This window comes from Piliocolobus tephrosceles, chromosome 1 (assembly GCF_002776525.5).
Source record: "Piliocolobus tephrosceles isolate RC106 chromosome 1, ASM277652v3, whole genome shotgun sequence".
In the NCBI taxonomy this organism is placed as follows: Eukaryota; Metazoa; Chordata; class Mammalia; order Primates; family Cercopithecidae; genus Piliocolobus; species Piliocolobus tephrosceles.
Genome location: NC_045434.1, coordinates 7,198,963 through 7,214,934, shown reverse-complemented (window position 1 = coordinate 7,214,934; position 15,972 = coordinate 7,198,963). Strand labels below are relative to the sequence as shown.

Below are 15,972 nucleotides of genomic sequence, written 5' to 3'. Positions count from 1 at the left end.
TAACTTGACCAATTTATACAGCTGGTTAGCGAGAGAGCCTGGATTCAAATATTCAAATCCACACAGGTACAAGTAGATACTATTCAACTCTTTTTTTTTTTTTTTTTTTTTTTTTTTTGAGACAGGGTCTCACTCTGTCACTCAGGCTGGAATGCAGTGGTGCAATCTCAGCTCACTGCAACCTCCACCACCCGGGTTCAAGCAATTCTTCTACTTCAGAACCCTCCCGAGTAGCTGAAATTACAGGCACGTACCACCACGCCCGTCTAATTTTGTATTTTTAGTAAAGATGGGGCTTCACCATGTTGGCCAGGCTGGTCTCAAACTCCTGACCTCAAGTGATCTGCCCGTCCCAGCCTTCCAAAGTGCTGGGATTACAGGCATGAGCCACCACACCTGGTCTCTGGTACTCTTCAATTATTATTCTACCTGGATATTAGTCAGCTAGAAATAACAGTCCTATGGGAAAGAGGAAATATAAAAATCTCACTATAAAAGCAGGAATAGGAAAATATTAGGCCCATCAGCATACCAGCAGCTAAAAATATTATCCCTAGCCAGAGATTTAGCACATGCTATTTTAATGTCCAGTGGCAATGAAGGAGATCTCAGTAAATGAGAGTCACATTAGTTACCCTGATAAGGTCAAATGGGTGCTGCAAGAAGGGAAAAAACCTGCATGAGATTATTTCAATTGCTAATGAAATTGCAAATTAGCCTTTGGAGCTGAGTTCATCTTTCCTCAGTGGATAGTGAGCTAGTAAGCAAATGTAAAAAGCAATTACAAAATTTACAAAGACTTTAAAGACCTCCCCATGATCAAAAAGCTAGCTCAGAAATTTCAACAAAAATGTCAACAGAGTTTTGGATAGACAGAAATCTTAGTGGTTGTACAGTCCATAGACCAAAGCCCTTCCTAACTGCAGACAATCTGACCTGCCTTTAAGAGCTGATAGATTGTCCAAAGAATATATATAAATGCCAATGAGCACTTGAAAAAAAGCTCCATCATTAGGGAAATGTGAATCAAAATCACAATGAGATACCACTTCACATCCATTAGGATGACTATTACCAAAGAAACAGAAAAGAGTAAGTGTTGGTGAGCACGTGGAGAAATCAGAACCTCTGTGTACTGCTGGTGGAGATGTCAAACGGTGCAGCCACTGGAGAACACGGCATGGCAGTTCCTCAAAAAATTCGAAAAATTAAAAGTACAAGCTGGGCGCGGTGGCTCATGCCTGTAATCCCAACACTTTGAGAGGCCAAGGCAGGCGGATCACGAGGTCAGGAGATCGAGACCATCCTGGCTAACACGGTGAAGCCCCGTCTCTACTAAAAAACAAAAAATTAGCCGGGCGCGGTGGCGGGTGCCTGCAGTCCCAGCTACTCGGGAGGCTGAGGCAGGAGAATGGCGGGAACCTGGGAGGCGGAGCTTACAGTGAGCCAAGATCACGCCACTGCACTCCAGCCTGGGCCACAGAGCGAGATTCTGTCTCAAAAAAATAAATAAATAAAATAAAATAAATAAAAATTAAAAGTACAGTTACCAGGTGATCCAGCAATCCCACTTTTGGGTGTACACCAAAAGAACTGACAGCAGAGACTCAACACAGATATTTGTATATCCATATTCACTGCACTATTATATACAATAGTCAAGGGTAGAAGTATCCCAACTGCCCGTTGTTAAATGAATAAACAAAATGCAGTAAATACATTCAAAGGAATATTATTCAGCCGTTAAAAAGGAAAAAATTCTGGCACATGTTCCAAATGGATGAAACTTGAGGATGTTATGCTAGGGAAATAAGCCAGAATAAAAGAATAAATACTGTATGTTTCTGCTTATATGACGTACCTAGAGCAGTTTAATTCATAGGGACAGAAAGTCAAATGTTGATTGCAATGAGGATGGTAGAGGAATCGGAAATTACTGTCCTACAGGTACGGAGTTTCAGATTGGGAAGATTAAGTTCTGGAGATGGATGGTGATAATGGTCACACAAGAATGTGAAGTGTACTTAATGTCATTGAACTGTGCACTTAAACAGAGCTAAAATGGTATGTCTTATGATATATATTTTTACCACAATAGAAAAACAAAAAAAGAAAAAGTAAAGAACAATAGACTTCTTTGTGTAAATATGAAAAAAAAATTAAAGCACATTGAGTAAGATGTGTCACTAACCTAAGGACCCAAGACAAATCATAGAGTACTTTTATTTACCTTTTTATATACCTTTATCTTCTTTAAAGGTGCCTTATGTACATACTAAAAAAAGTTATGTCCTAAATGATATATGGCATTTGCTTCAAAATAATCACCTGGGGCATAGAGGAAGTGGGGAAGCAGAAATGAAACAAGATTTACTTGTGGTGAATCATTGTTGACACTATGTGATAGGTGCATGGAAGTTCTTTATATTCTTTTCTCCACTCTTGTATTTGTTTGAACTATGCCACAACGAAAAATTTTAAATACTGCTTTATATTTACCATATAAAACAGTTTTGAACAAAATATCAAGCCACTGAAGAGCAGCAAATTCTAAAATAAGATGAAGAAACTTTTTAAAAGAAAATATTCCTTAGATGTTATCACTTCCATTTGTAGGGAAATCCATGTCCCTTTTCTGGACAATTATAATGAACAGTTAACATACACTGAAGAACTGTTACTTATACCAGCTTTACATGCACTGTTCACGTAATACTAACAATATCCCATTTTACAGATGTGGAAACTCAGACTCAAAGAGGTAGAGTAACTGGATTCATGTTAAGTGCATTTTAACCCAGACAGTCTGGCTACAAGCCCTTCAGCTTAACAAGTACATTTCTTGAATTACAAGGGTATTTTTTTCTTCTTTCTTGCTAGCCAGTTTACACAGCCTCAACAGTCCTGAGTTGTCAGAATTAGAAAAGCCTGATTGAGAACCCATGAAAAGAGATATTTTGTTTTTTAAGGGATATGATCAATACCTTTGCCTCATCTGTCACAGTAAATCCCTGAGGAGTTTCAACACGAGCTTAGCTCAATTTGGTTCATTCACTAAGCACCTGCTAAGTGTCACAGGCTGTTAAATCTTGGGTACTATGCTACGCACTCAGATACCCAGAGGAATATAAATTATTCTATTATAAGGACACATGTATGCGAATGTTCACTGCAGCACTATTCACAATAACAAAGACATGGAATTAACCTAAATGCCCATTAATAACAGATTGGATAAAGAAAAATATATACCATGGAATACTATGCAGCCACAACAAAGAACAAGATCATGTCTTTTGTGGGAACATGGAAGTAGCTGGAGGCCATTATCCTCAGCACACTAATGCAGCAACAGAAAACCAAACACTGCATGTTCTTACTTATAAGTGGGAGCTAAATCATGAGAACACATGGACACATAGAAGGGAACAACACACATTGAGGCCGATCGGAGGGTGGAGGATGGAAGAGAGGACAGGATCAGGAAAAGTAACTATTGGGTTATAACTATGTTTAATAACTGAGTGATTAAATAATCTGTACAACAAATCCCCATGACATGGGTTTACCTATATATCAAAACTGCACATGTACCGCAGAACCTAAAATAAAAGTTTAAAAAGGTAGACAGTGAACTACGACATGATACTGTATTGAAAACTAAAGTATAATCATGAAGGTGGAATACGAGAATTCCCTGAGAAGAGTTTTTATAAAGGTACAAACGAAAATATTAACGATTGTATATTTATCTGGAAATACCTACATTTCTTAACACCTATTTTTCTATTATAAAAGTGAGTAAAATGAATATTGCTTCTACTTAAAAGACAAATTGAATTAGAGACTAATGAAATATAAACTGCAAGGCCTGGCGTGGCATCTTGGGGAAGAAAAAATTCCAAATTCCAATTTCCAAATCAAAGAAGCAACAAATGACAATAAAAAAATTAATACTTAAGGCCAGGCACATTGACTCACACCTGTAATCCCAGCACTTTGGGAGGCCGAGGTGGGCAGATCACGAGGTCAGGAGATCGAGACCATCCTGGCCAACATAGTGAAACCCCGTCTCTACTAAAATATAAAAAAATAGCTGGGTGTGGTGGTGTACGCCTGTAACCCCAGCTACTTGGGAGGCTGAGGCAGGAGAATCACTTGAACCCAGGAGGTGGAGATTGCAGTGAGCCGAGATCGCGCCACTACACTCCAGCCTGGCAACGGAGCAAGACTCCATCTCAAAAATAAAAGAAAATAAATACTTAAATGTTTCTATTTTTCAACTTGCAGAATTTCAATACAAATGTAAAACATACTTAAAATATATGTTTCTATTACATTATGTGCTATCAGAGAGCAATAAAAATAAAATGTGATTGAAAAAAGAACTGCCAACAGAAAATGGAGGTTAACGTAATATTTATTTTAGAAACCAGAAAACCAAAAATAAATAACTTATATCAGTCATTTCTTCCTTTCATGGCATTAATCACCCTGTGATGAGTTGCTTGACATCTGTGTTTGCCATGGTAAAATAAGCTCCGCGATGCTTCAGACCTGTCTGCACCATCCGAAACTCTATCGTCAGTGCTTACCATATACATAGCTACCCCATACACAGCCAAGGCCAAATGCATATGTAATGAATGGACTTCAGTTCTGAATGTCCTGTCCATTCATTCACTCCTTTATCTAGAGAGCAACACGGTAAAGACGCAAGAGTAGGAACTTTGGACCAGGCATTCATTCACTATTTTATTCATTCATTCATGCATCTATGCAACCAATATTCGAGGACACCTATTTTGTGCCATTGTTCTAGGTCCTGAGACACTGCAGTGAAAAACCGGTGTTTCCAGCCTCATATAGCTCGACAGTTCTGCCACTAATCTTGGGAAGTAATTCAGTCTGCGTAAGTTGGTTTTCAGCTGGTTTTTTTTTTTTTTTTTTTTAGAAAAATAGCATACTAATAACCAATATGGAAGATTATTTTAAAGAAAACAAGTCATACACAAAATGGACCTGGCACATGGTAAGTAAGCACTCAGTAATTAACAATCAATCAAAAGCCTAAAAACAAAATACCAAATATAAAATTTAGAACCAGTGACAAATGACATTGATTTCCAGAGCAAATGCACCTAGAAAAGTTCAAAGAGAAAAAAACATTGTAATAATATTAATTATGTGTTAACAGCCATATTAGTATGAATCTGTTCTCTCTATATGGTATCAAATTTTCTTCAAAATCCTTTGGCGTACACCATCTTAAGTATTAACAACGAAAAATGTCCATAGATTTCTGTACTAGAGAAAAAAATTTCTACGAAACCAGTTTGGCTGCCATGGAGAGCTTTGTGCGGACAATGAAGGTCATGTAGATTTGTATTGTTCTTGACATCTTCTAGCAATGAGTAAATGGGGGAAATCATGTCAGCTGGGCTTCTAAATGACCTACAGCCATGGGGACACACAGCAAGCAGAGGAAGACTTGGTCAGGAAGCGTTTTGCAAAGATGGCTTTTGCAAGGACACTTAGGGAGGTTGAGACACATGCCCAGGCTTACGTAGCTACTCAGGGGAGGGGTCAGAATTCACATCCAGCTCTTCTGACTCGGAGTCCTTTGACCCTTCATGACTACTACCTCCTCACGGGCTATCGTCCTCCTTTAGAAGTTCAGATACACAGGTAAGAGAAGGGAGCTTATAAAAAGTAGATTCCTTTTATACCTCAATTTAAAATTCTCAGAAAGAGTTCTAAACACTTTAAATCCCTTTTACCCAGAAGCTTCTGGTTTTTGCTCAGTCTTGTTAGGAATTGGAGTGGCTGTGATACATCTCTGAGATGCTATGAAATAGAAATGAATTGAAATACTTTCAACATCAGCAAATCATCTGAGGCCCCATAAACACCCTGCACAGTACATTCATGGTACATGCAGGCCTTGGTCTTACTGAAAGACAACCTATGTCATCTGATGTTACGAGAGCCACTCACTTCAGACCACTGAAAGTTTCAAAAAGAGAGAAAAAATGTCATAAACCAAGTAAACATTCAGTGTCATTTACCATGATATCCACCATTTCCTTACGAGGCCATGGTCGGTGGTCTTCCTTTAAAACTTTTGCTGTATTCTCTCAAAAAAAAAAAAAAAATCATTTGTTGAGCTCTACTTTGTTTTAAGCACTGTATGCAATTGTTAAGCTAAGTATAGCATTTTTTTAATCTCTTTTCTTGGACTTGATGCTATTTGTTCAAACTCCTTTACTTCCTATCACTGTGCTGTCCAATCCAATGGCCACTAGCCACCAAGACAATTTTAGTTAAATTTGAATTAATTAAAAGTAAATATAATTTAAAATCCAGGTCCTCAGTAACACTCACCACATTTCAGGTGTTCAGTTACCTCACGTGGTGGGTGGCTACTATAGTAGGCAGTGCGCACACAGAACATTTCTGTCATGATAGAAAGTTCTATTGGACTGCATCACCATAGGGCATCAAATCTAGGACTTCCATCTAAGATCAGATATGAACAGAACGACCACCAGAATAGGTCAGACTAACTTCCTAATCTTATCATTCCTGGGGTTCCAAGAGCTAAACTACAGGTTAGAGGACAAAAGCATCTAATCTATTTAGAGTGGTTGACTAGACACAATGTCCGTGAAGCAACCAGGATGCTGATTATTCGCTGACACTAAATTACAAACACGAAGTCTTAGTGAATGTATTGACAGAGAAAGAAAGAGAGGCCACAGAAAGACAAATACATAAAGACCTGAATTCAAGCTGTGTGACTTCAGGCAAATCGTGTTACTTCTCTGATCCTAAATTTCATAATCTGCAAAATGAAAAAGTAGATAAACTCTGAGTTTCCTTTTACCTCTGAAATTCCTGGATTCTAAGGCTTTATATAGCTCGCATAATATCCAAGGAGCTGTGCAGACTTCCAAGATATATAAGACAAGATTCCAAAGACTTTCCCATTAATGAGTAGAGGAAGCTAGCTACATAGGGCTAAACAATATAAGACAGGACATTATAAGTATCATAAAAATGGTATTACCAACGCATCCTACAGAATCTCCCTCTTTATTCTACCAGAAAAAAAATGACTGGAGGTAGTGAAAACATTCACTTTTCTTTCATTATCAAAAAATATGGTAGCATATGGTTCCCCACCTGGCACATACCGGATGTTTAATAGTTTTTGTTAAATAATAGTAATAAGATAATAATGATAATAATAATATTAATTATACCAGCAGTCATTTATTGGAAACCTAATATAGATTAGGTTCTATGCAAGACACTTTCCCCAGGCTATCCCATTTTAGCATCAAACAGCCCTATGAAGAAAACATTAAAACATTTTTTATGTTTCATCACTTTATAGATTTAAAAAAACTGCAGAGAAAGGAGTTAGGTCGCCAAACCACAGCCACACAACTAAACAGTGGCAGAGCTGAGATTTAAAACCAAGACTTCCCAATTCTAGTACACATGCTTCCTCCATTTCCACCCATTGTCTCCTTAAGAAAACTTTTACTTGTTAATCACCAGAAAGGATCAAAGATAAGAAGACTCTCAAACTTTTTGGGAACCCAGCTAATTTCATAAAATTGCCATTTCTTATATATTTTTCCAGAAGACAAAATAACAATTTATCTTTCTAGATAGGCCACTCGGCCAAAATATTTTCTAGTCGAGACCAGGTGGCAATTTCAATGGAGCTAGAATTGAGTTCATGATTGTCTGTTAGTGTTCCAATGTCCTGAGACTTTTGTTAATCAGACACAAGACAAAAGGGTGTTAAAAAGAAGCCGAGTTACATTTGCATTGCTGTGGGCAAATGGCAGAAAGAAGTGGGCCTTTGTTTCCTAAGGAACTGGGCACCCACTCTATCATTTACAATTATTTTATAATTAGGTTGATATTTAGTAGGATAGAAGCCTGCGTAACCCTCACAACCATAAGCCTCCTTATCACTGTCATGAAGTGGAAAGCAAGGGCCAATTATTTGTGCTGCTTGTTTTCCACAATCCTGTTTTCCAAGAGACTTAACATTAAAGTCACTAAACTGTCCAAATCCAAAATATTTCCACGTTCTCTGCAGTGATCACATTCTGTCACCCACACTTCCTAAAAATACCCCGCTTTCCATCACTCACTAGAACCACAGAGGCTATTAGAAGGTAATAAAATCCCTCGAGGACTTCTCTTTTGCACATTTGCACTTTCCTCTGATCAATTAGATTCAGGGAGATTGGAAGAGGGAAATAAAAGAAATAAAATTGAGGCCACAAATCCTTATCGTAATCCCACAGATAGCACTGACAAACAACAACTGGTGAGGACAGAGCTCAACCCTGGAGGACTCTCCGGCTCTAAACTCAATTATTATGCAAAATTCATCATTAAATTATTACTCATAAAATCCTTCTATCTACTTCTCATCAAGAAATATCATCATGGAAATATCAGTGATGGTCCTATCTTATCTCAGGGCACACGTCAGTATTAGTATCACTGAGGAAAAAACAGGTCTGAATATGTTTAGGGTAGACAACATCCCTTGGTCCAGAAAGTTTCCTTCAAATAATCTGATTTACAAAAGACACTCCATTTAAAACTTCTTCAAAAATGGCAAGATACCTCTCTCAGTGCCTGCCTCCTGTCTGAGCCCTTAATTTGGAAATCTGAGGGCTTAAAAGGACCATGCCTTTCATAATGATCTTTTACACACATTCCTTCCTTTTCTAGGGGGTCTTTGTCTTGTTGTCCCTTGTACATATTCCTCACTCTGCTAACACGTAGTAAACCCAGACGGATTAAGACTACTAAGGTTCAAAAATATTAAAGATCAACTTAGGCACGGTGGTGCACGCCTATAATCCCAGCTACTCAGAAGGCTAAAGCAGGAGGATCACTTGAGCCCAAGAGTTCAAGACCAGCCTGGCCAATATAATGAGAACCCATCTCAAAAAAAAAAAAAAAGTCAAAGATTATTTTTCACAACGGGGACTTAGGCGAGAAATATCGACACCCTGAGGGCTGACCAGATGGGCAGTACTGCACTGACAAATCCACTGAGTTAATGTAGAAAATGTCAGCTAGCACAACACTGAGAGACTACTAATGTCTGTGGCCTAGTCTCTTCCAAAGAAGAAATCAAGTCACTCCTCTTTCTGGCAAGTATGTCTCCTCTCACAGAACAGGCTGACTTCAGAAGTAGCTTTCAAAGGCAATGCTTAGGTCAAGTCAATCAGCATTTAAGTACTCTTCCTGGTTGGGTGATAGCTCTCACTGTGACTTCATATAAGAAAAGCCAGTGGTCTCGCCTTGGTCTTCAAGAATGGAGCAGTCACGGCTGGGTGCTGTGGCTCACGCCTGTAATCTCAGCAGTATGGGAGGCTGAGGGAGGAAGATTACTTGAGCCCCAGAGTTCAAGACCACCCTGGGCAGCATAGTGAGACCCCATCTCTAGAAAAAAACAAAAAAATTAGCCAAGCATCATGGCACCCACCTATAGTCCCAACTACTCAGGAGGCTGAGGTGGGAAGATAGCTTGAGCCTAGGAGTTCAAGGTTAAAGTGAGCTATGATTGCACTACTGCACTCCAGCCTGGCCAACAGAGCAAGACCCTGACTTAAAAAAAAAAAAACAGAATGGAGCCACCTTAACCCTAAAATAATAACCTTTTGCCACTACCACCATATGATACCATATTTGAAAGATTTATTCAGGTACCTCAGCTTCACAGGTAACAAGGCTGTCATCTCTTCTCTTCTCCAAAAGGCATTGTTTCCTCCTTTACAACTAAATAAACAGTGCAAATTATGTCTTCAACTTTAAGTCAGGTTTGAAAAGAAAAAAATAAAACCAAACAAATGCAAAGCAAGCGACTATATAGGGATGAAGAGACAGGAGAGGAGAATGGAGGAGAGAATGGGAGTAGGAGAAAGGTGAGGGGAAGAAGGAGATGGGGGAGGAACAGTGAACTTGGTAAGTTTGCTATTTCCAAAACCATGTTTACTGCAGTAAGATAATGAATGAGGAAAACATTTTCATTTTCTTTTCTGACAGCTTGAGCATGAATGATTGCTGCAATAATATCAGAAATTATTGGGCATTTTGAGGAGTCTTGCGAGTGAGAAGCCAGCATTCCAGCCAATTTGAAGCTCTGGCTCCAAGGTGCCCTAGAAATTTTGTTTTTCAAATGCAGGAATGTCAGCTGCCGGACTGAAAGTGATGTATACTGTCTAGTGGACAGCATGCTGGCCAGACACCAAATTTGAAATGTCTCTCCTTGTACTCAGTTGTTCTTTACGGCCAGTGCTGCCCTCACAAAGGAGGGTTTTGTCCAAAGCCGACCAAAAATGGGCGTATTGTTTAAGATCCATCAACACCAAATAACACTGAGTTCTGACTTATCACCTCTACAGATTCTTCAAGAAGCTGATGTGAATCCAACACCTCTTAGAGCTAGTTGGGTCTCTTTTTCCCAAGGCAGTTGATGACTTCTAGTTCTAATCTAGTTAGGGGACTGTCTGAAGGAGGCCTAAAAAGTGCCAGAAATAAAAGCAGTCAAGCCGCAAGATTGTATGTGCTTTTAAATGAGACGTCCTCAAGTACATAAAACAACATAACCATTGTAATTTAATCACCTGCTTATGAAAAAGACAGCCCTCTAAATAGAAGAACTGAGAAGGCAAATACTTTGCCTATACGGATTTTTAGAATGTGTCTCTGACGTCAAATGAACTCTATTGAGACTCCCTGTATTATGCCAAAAACCCACCAGCCAACATCCAAGACTGACTTGCAAGTAGCAACCCTAATTCGGATCATGAAGCAGCATTACTATCACCTGTGCCCTTCAATAGGGTGACATCCACTCTACCTTAACAATCAGAGTTTTATCCACTGTACATTTTTTCCATAAGATTCCTATGGACTTCTCCATGGAAAACAGATCCCTGGAACATTTCCGTGATTTGGAGGAACTCCTGTAATTTGTATGAGGACAGCGATAACGAGAGAGACATCAAACAAACACAAGAAATTGACACATCCCAGCTTTTCTGTGTTTTTCACTTTGGAAACCAATAGCCTATGAAGATAAAACGGAAACAGCACATACATATCTTGAGTGTGTGTAAATCCTCAGAGCCGTACGCAATAAGTAAACAGGAGGTGTCATGAGGAGGCAAAACACCACGAATGCTCCCAGTTCAGAACACACTTTCAAGAATGATGCTTCAATAGTGAAGTAGAAGGGAAAATGGGCATGAGTCGATAAAACAGCAATTTCTCGATCCTTTCTCTCCACTGTTACTAAGCAATGTCCTATTGGAACTGAAGTTTTTTTCTAAGTCTTCGATGGACTTCCTGATTAATAAGCATTGTAATCTAGTGTTTATTCTTTTATGAAGGCGGAGCAGTTGAAATATCCTAACACACATATTCGACCAACACCCCTCTCCAATTATTTTGTTGTTCTTCACATTGAAATTTGGCCTCTACTGAGAAGATATTGAATGGAAAGCCCATGTAAGACAGAAAAAATAGAAGCATAATGGACGCATGAAATATGTGATGTCCCGATCTACGTCTACACACAGATATAGACAGTTTGACCTGATAACTAGCAAATGACAAGCAAGGACACTGTGTCTCTTTACACATTATCTGATATCATTTATATATTGTTATTTCTATCACAAAGAAAAACAAAAAACAAATGCTCAGAGAATGTAAGAATAGACAGACAATCCATAGGTAAGCATTAAGAGTAAAATTTACTGAAAGGAGTTACTTTTTCCAATAATGATTTATCAGGAAAATCTTTCTTTGAAAAGTAAGTTATATGTGGTCACTAATCCTAAGCAAAGAGCTAATAAAAGAAGGGAAAAATGAGTAGCACAAGCAGTTCTAAGCTTTATCAAGAAAATAATCATGCTTTTAAAAAACGAGGTAGTACATTCTCTTCCTGAAATCATTACAGTCTGTTAACTTAAAAGCAAAATCAGTGGCGATTTGATGCTATACAACACGGTATAGAGTAAACCCAAAATTACCAATATGAGGCTCAGATACACTAAACAGTCAAATAACTATTTCTAAAAGCCCTGTCTTCTTATTTTATTTGTTCTCAAAATAACTAACTGACTGACACACACGGATTGCTGCATATTTAGTTTATTTCTAATGAAGATAACTATTAGGTGTCCAATCTACTCAGTCCTTAATTTTTTAAAGGGAAACAGAGAGGGAATACGATTGTTTAGTCTAACGGAAATAGCTTACTACTATATTTTTCCAACCAAAAGTCTAACTCTTCACATTGCATACACCCATAAGATAGAATTCAGAATTCTCACAGCTTGCATATTACAATATTCAGAGTCTTACCAAAAATACAAAATATTATGACATTTAAAACCACCCAACTCCCCCCAAAATATTTCTTCTCAAAACCAACTCTAAATAGAATAGACAAGTATCCAGTTAATTCAAATAACTTAAAAATACAATACTAGTAATTTAAACTCAAGTGGATTATTTTCCTGATTTATGCACTTGGAATGCTTTAAGACTAACATAGACAACTAGGTTCTGATTTCTCTTTCCCATCATACTGTTTTATCTCACACACATGTAAATGCATTCATAAGTACACAATATAGTACTGTTCGCCAAGGCTAGAGAATAAAACAGCTAGCATTGTACCAGGACGCCTGTGCATCTTTCCGTTAAAGCCATAGCAATATTCCCTCAAACACATATTCATCACTACCTTTTAATGATTCTGGGCTACACGGATGAAAAGTTTTGATTTAGTGCAGGTTAAAGTAGGACATAGTCTTTCATCTTTATTCATAATCAGTTCTGATCCTCCTACTGAAAAAGAGATAAATGCAAACATCTTGAACTCTTCAATGGGCTTCTCTCAAATTAAAACCTTTAACAATTTTGGGGTGTTTCAAAGTATGACTTCCCTTTTACCACGTGAGTGTTAACCAAAGAAATATTGCTCAATAAGCACTCCAGATAATATACTTTAAAAAATCATTTATAAAATGCAATAAAAATGATTGGTGCAGAAGAATACTGCATCCTTAATTTTAGTAAGATTGTTGATGATAACCAGAGTGAAGTTGCCTAAGCAACCACTCGAAAGCACATGCAATGTTTAAATGCATCTTTATTATGGTTGCTCAATGTCTAAAAGTTTGTTGCCGGTAGCATTGCTATTAAATGTATAAGGCTGCCAAACCTATCTGTGGCCCAAAAAAAAAAAAAAAAAAAAAAGTAACTCTGCAAGATAAATATTATTTAATGATTTAATAGGTATATGGCACTAGAATATAAATACCCATGAATATCCCCAATCATAAAAGTAACAGAAAGTAAAAAATAATTTAGGCTAAGACAAAAAAAGACTAAAATTGACTAGTCAAGAACAAAATTATTAAACCACATACATTTACACAGACACATTCTCTCTCTTGCCACAAAACTGCAAAGTGGTCTATTTTTATTTCTAAAATGTGATACTCTTATGCAATTATTATAACCTAAATGTTTAGAGGTGAGTATAAGAAAAAGCTTCTAAAATTATTATGGATGCTACTAAATCATGTGTATAACAACCAAAGTATCTGGAATGCCCAAATTTGCTGTTATTGCTCATGACAGAATAATCTATGCAAAACCAGTAGGGAACATGGGAGGAGGCCTCATTCACTTCAACGTGTTTCTCCACGTATGCATCATTGGAGAATGTTAGATCACTTTCACGTGTACAGTACGTAATCACTGATGATTTGGGGAATCCACAAGGCCACAAAGTTGATATATACTCTGATCTAGAAGGGGAAAAACATCGAGAAAGCCAGAAGTTTCCCGTGTTCCAAGAAACTGAAGACATTCTTACCTTTCTGTACACCAGCATGTTAGGTGATTCATCTGCCACCCCGTTGCTGGTCTGCCCGTAATTATTCCCCTGGGCCATGTCGCTCAAAACTTGGTCCGCACTCAGATACGAGAATTATCAGTGTGCCCTGCAAAGGGTTAGACTTCAGTGAGATCCCAGTGGTGGTGCTTAGGGGACTCCCCTGTTTCATCATCATCATTCACAACACCCACCCCACATGGCGCGTTCTTACAAACTGGGGCTGGCTGGAGAAAGTGACACAGGACATGGATTTTTTTAAAAATTAGTTGACACCTATAATACCCTCAAGGAATTATAAGAAATTACAATCTTCCAGGTAGAAATAGCCATTTGGTTATAGTTTGAGCTGCCTTCATTTTCTGGATACTCATTTTGAGAAGTGTTTGATGCTCACCCTGAAAACTCATCGGTAGCATTTCCCTAGGACAGAGTTCTCTTCTCTCCCAATACTTGCACCTGCACTTAGTGATGTTTTCCCCAAAGGGTGGAAAGGCAACACCTGGGGGGTCGGAGCGGGGCGGGGGGGGGGGGGGGTAGCACACTTTCTCCCGGGTATCTATCTAGTGTCCCCACCTGCAGCGCATCAGAGAGGCCCATTCCCGCTGTCATTCTCCAGCACATGGTTTCCTCTCTGTTCCCCCGGGTCTCCCACACAGAGCCAGAGTATATGCTTCGCCTACTTTCACCTGCCTGCGCTGCCAGCCACCGGCTGCTCTCCTTTCTCCCCACTTCGCTTCGGAAGTCCGGAGGTAATCCTGCCTAAATTTTTTGCAAGAAGACACACAACATGTCCCGGCAACAAGAACTAGTGGGAGGTCAAGCCTTCAGGCCATTTTACCCGGGTCACTGTGGGTAAAAGTCTAACTGCAGAAGCCTCCAGAGCAACCAGCCAAAGAGGAGGAAACAGGCAAGCCCAGCTCCCCTTGCTCGCTCTCACAGCAGCAGCAAATGGCAGGCGAGCCTGTGCCCCGCGCCGCGGCGGCCGCCGGAGCCGGGCAGCAGTTTCAGCACCGTGGACCGCGGGGTGCGCGCTGCGCCCGTAGCCCAGCCCCGGCGCGGGGCTCCCGGGGGCGGCCGCCTTGCGCCAGCCGACGCTCCCGCTGCGCAGAGCGAGGGCTGGGTGCGGGCCGGGGGCCGGGAGGGCTCTGGGTGGCGCTGCCTCCTCCCCGCCCGCCTCCCCTATTTACCTCCTCCGCCAAGGTCACGGCCCCGCGGCGTCTCCCCTCCCGGGCGGGCTGGGTGCAGGCGGTGTCAGCTGGCGGCAAGCGGAGCAGCGAGGCAGGGCAGCTTCATCACACTCGCGGCGGATGCGGATTCCGCGCCGCCCCGGCTCTCGCTGCTCAGGCGACCGCCACCCTCGCCTCGCCGCCGCCTGTGCACAGGCGGCTCCGGCAGCCGCCACTCGCGCCCGCTCCCCTGGGCCGCCTCGCTGGCTCGCTCCCTCCTCCGCTTCTTCTCCCGGGGACTGGGACCAGCCGAGCGCGCGCGGGAGTCGAGACGCCCGGCCCGTGCGCGCGACTGGGAGGAGGGAGGAGGGGACGGTCACGTGGGACAGGGGCGTCCGAAGGGGCCGGCTCGGATGGGCTCGGCTCGGCCGCCGCCACACCGCCCGGGCCTCCCGGGCCTCCCCGGCCTCCCCGCCCTCGCGCTCCTCGGGAGGCTGTAGTCCTGCCCCCGGCGCGGCCAGCCCGCCCTCCCGCACACCCCGCCCGCCCGCCCGCGCGTGTGTACGTGCGCCAGAGGCCTGGAGAGACCGGAGTTTAACGCCCAGTGTAAGCCGGAAAGGGAGAAAGGCTTTGCGATGGATGGGTGGGTGGGAGGTGGGTGGGTGGTCTAGTGAATGGTCGGACGGATGGACGGACGGATGAATGGATGAATGGAGCCCCGTGCAACCCAAGGTTTCATCACGTGCCTAACGACTCCGCTGAAAGTCCCAGGGAAGCAGATGATTTATTATTATTATTATTATTATTATTATTATTATTATTATTATTATTATTATTATTATT

General features: G+C 40.8%; 1 protein-coding gene across 17 annotated transcripts in view; it reads right to left on the bottom strand.

The window, feature by feature from the left end:
- The window catches only part of RGS7 (regulator of G protein signaling 7), a 581,407-nt gene extending 565,925 nt beyond the window's left edge, over positions 1-15,482 (bottom strand). For 10 of the 17 annotated variants that reach the window (XM_031936579.1, XM_031936580.1, XM_031936564.1 and 7 more), the window contains exons 1-2: positions 15,151-15,457; positions 13,943-14,069 (exon numbers count right to left, since the gene is read on the bottom strand). Coding sequence is in view for 12 of the 17 variants with exons in the window: in XM_031936564.1 (XP_031792424.1) it covers positions 13,943-14,020 (78 nt within the window). In the remaining 5 variants the exon portion in view is untranslated. Of the gene's footprint in view, positions 1-12,802; positions 12,907-13,942; positions 14,070-15,150 lie in introns of all 17 variants that reach the window. The other 7 variants (XM_023216273.1, XM_023216274.1, XM_023216277.1 and 4 more) reach the window with 3 other exon arrangements.
- Positions 15,483-15,972: the final 490 nt, after the last annotated feature.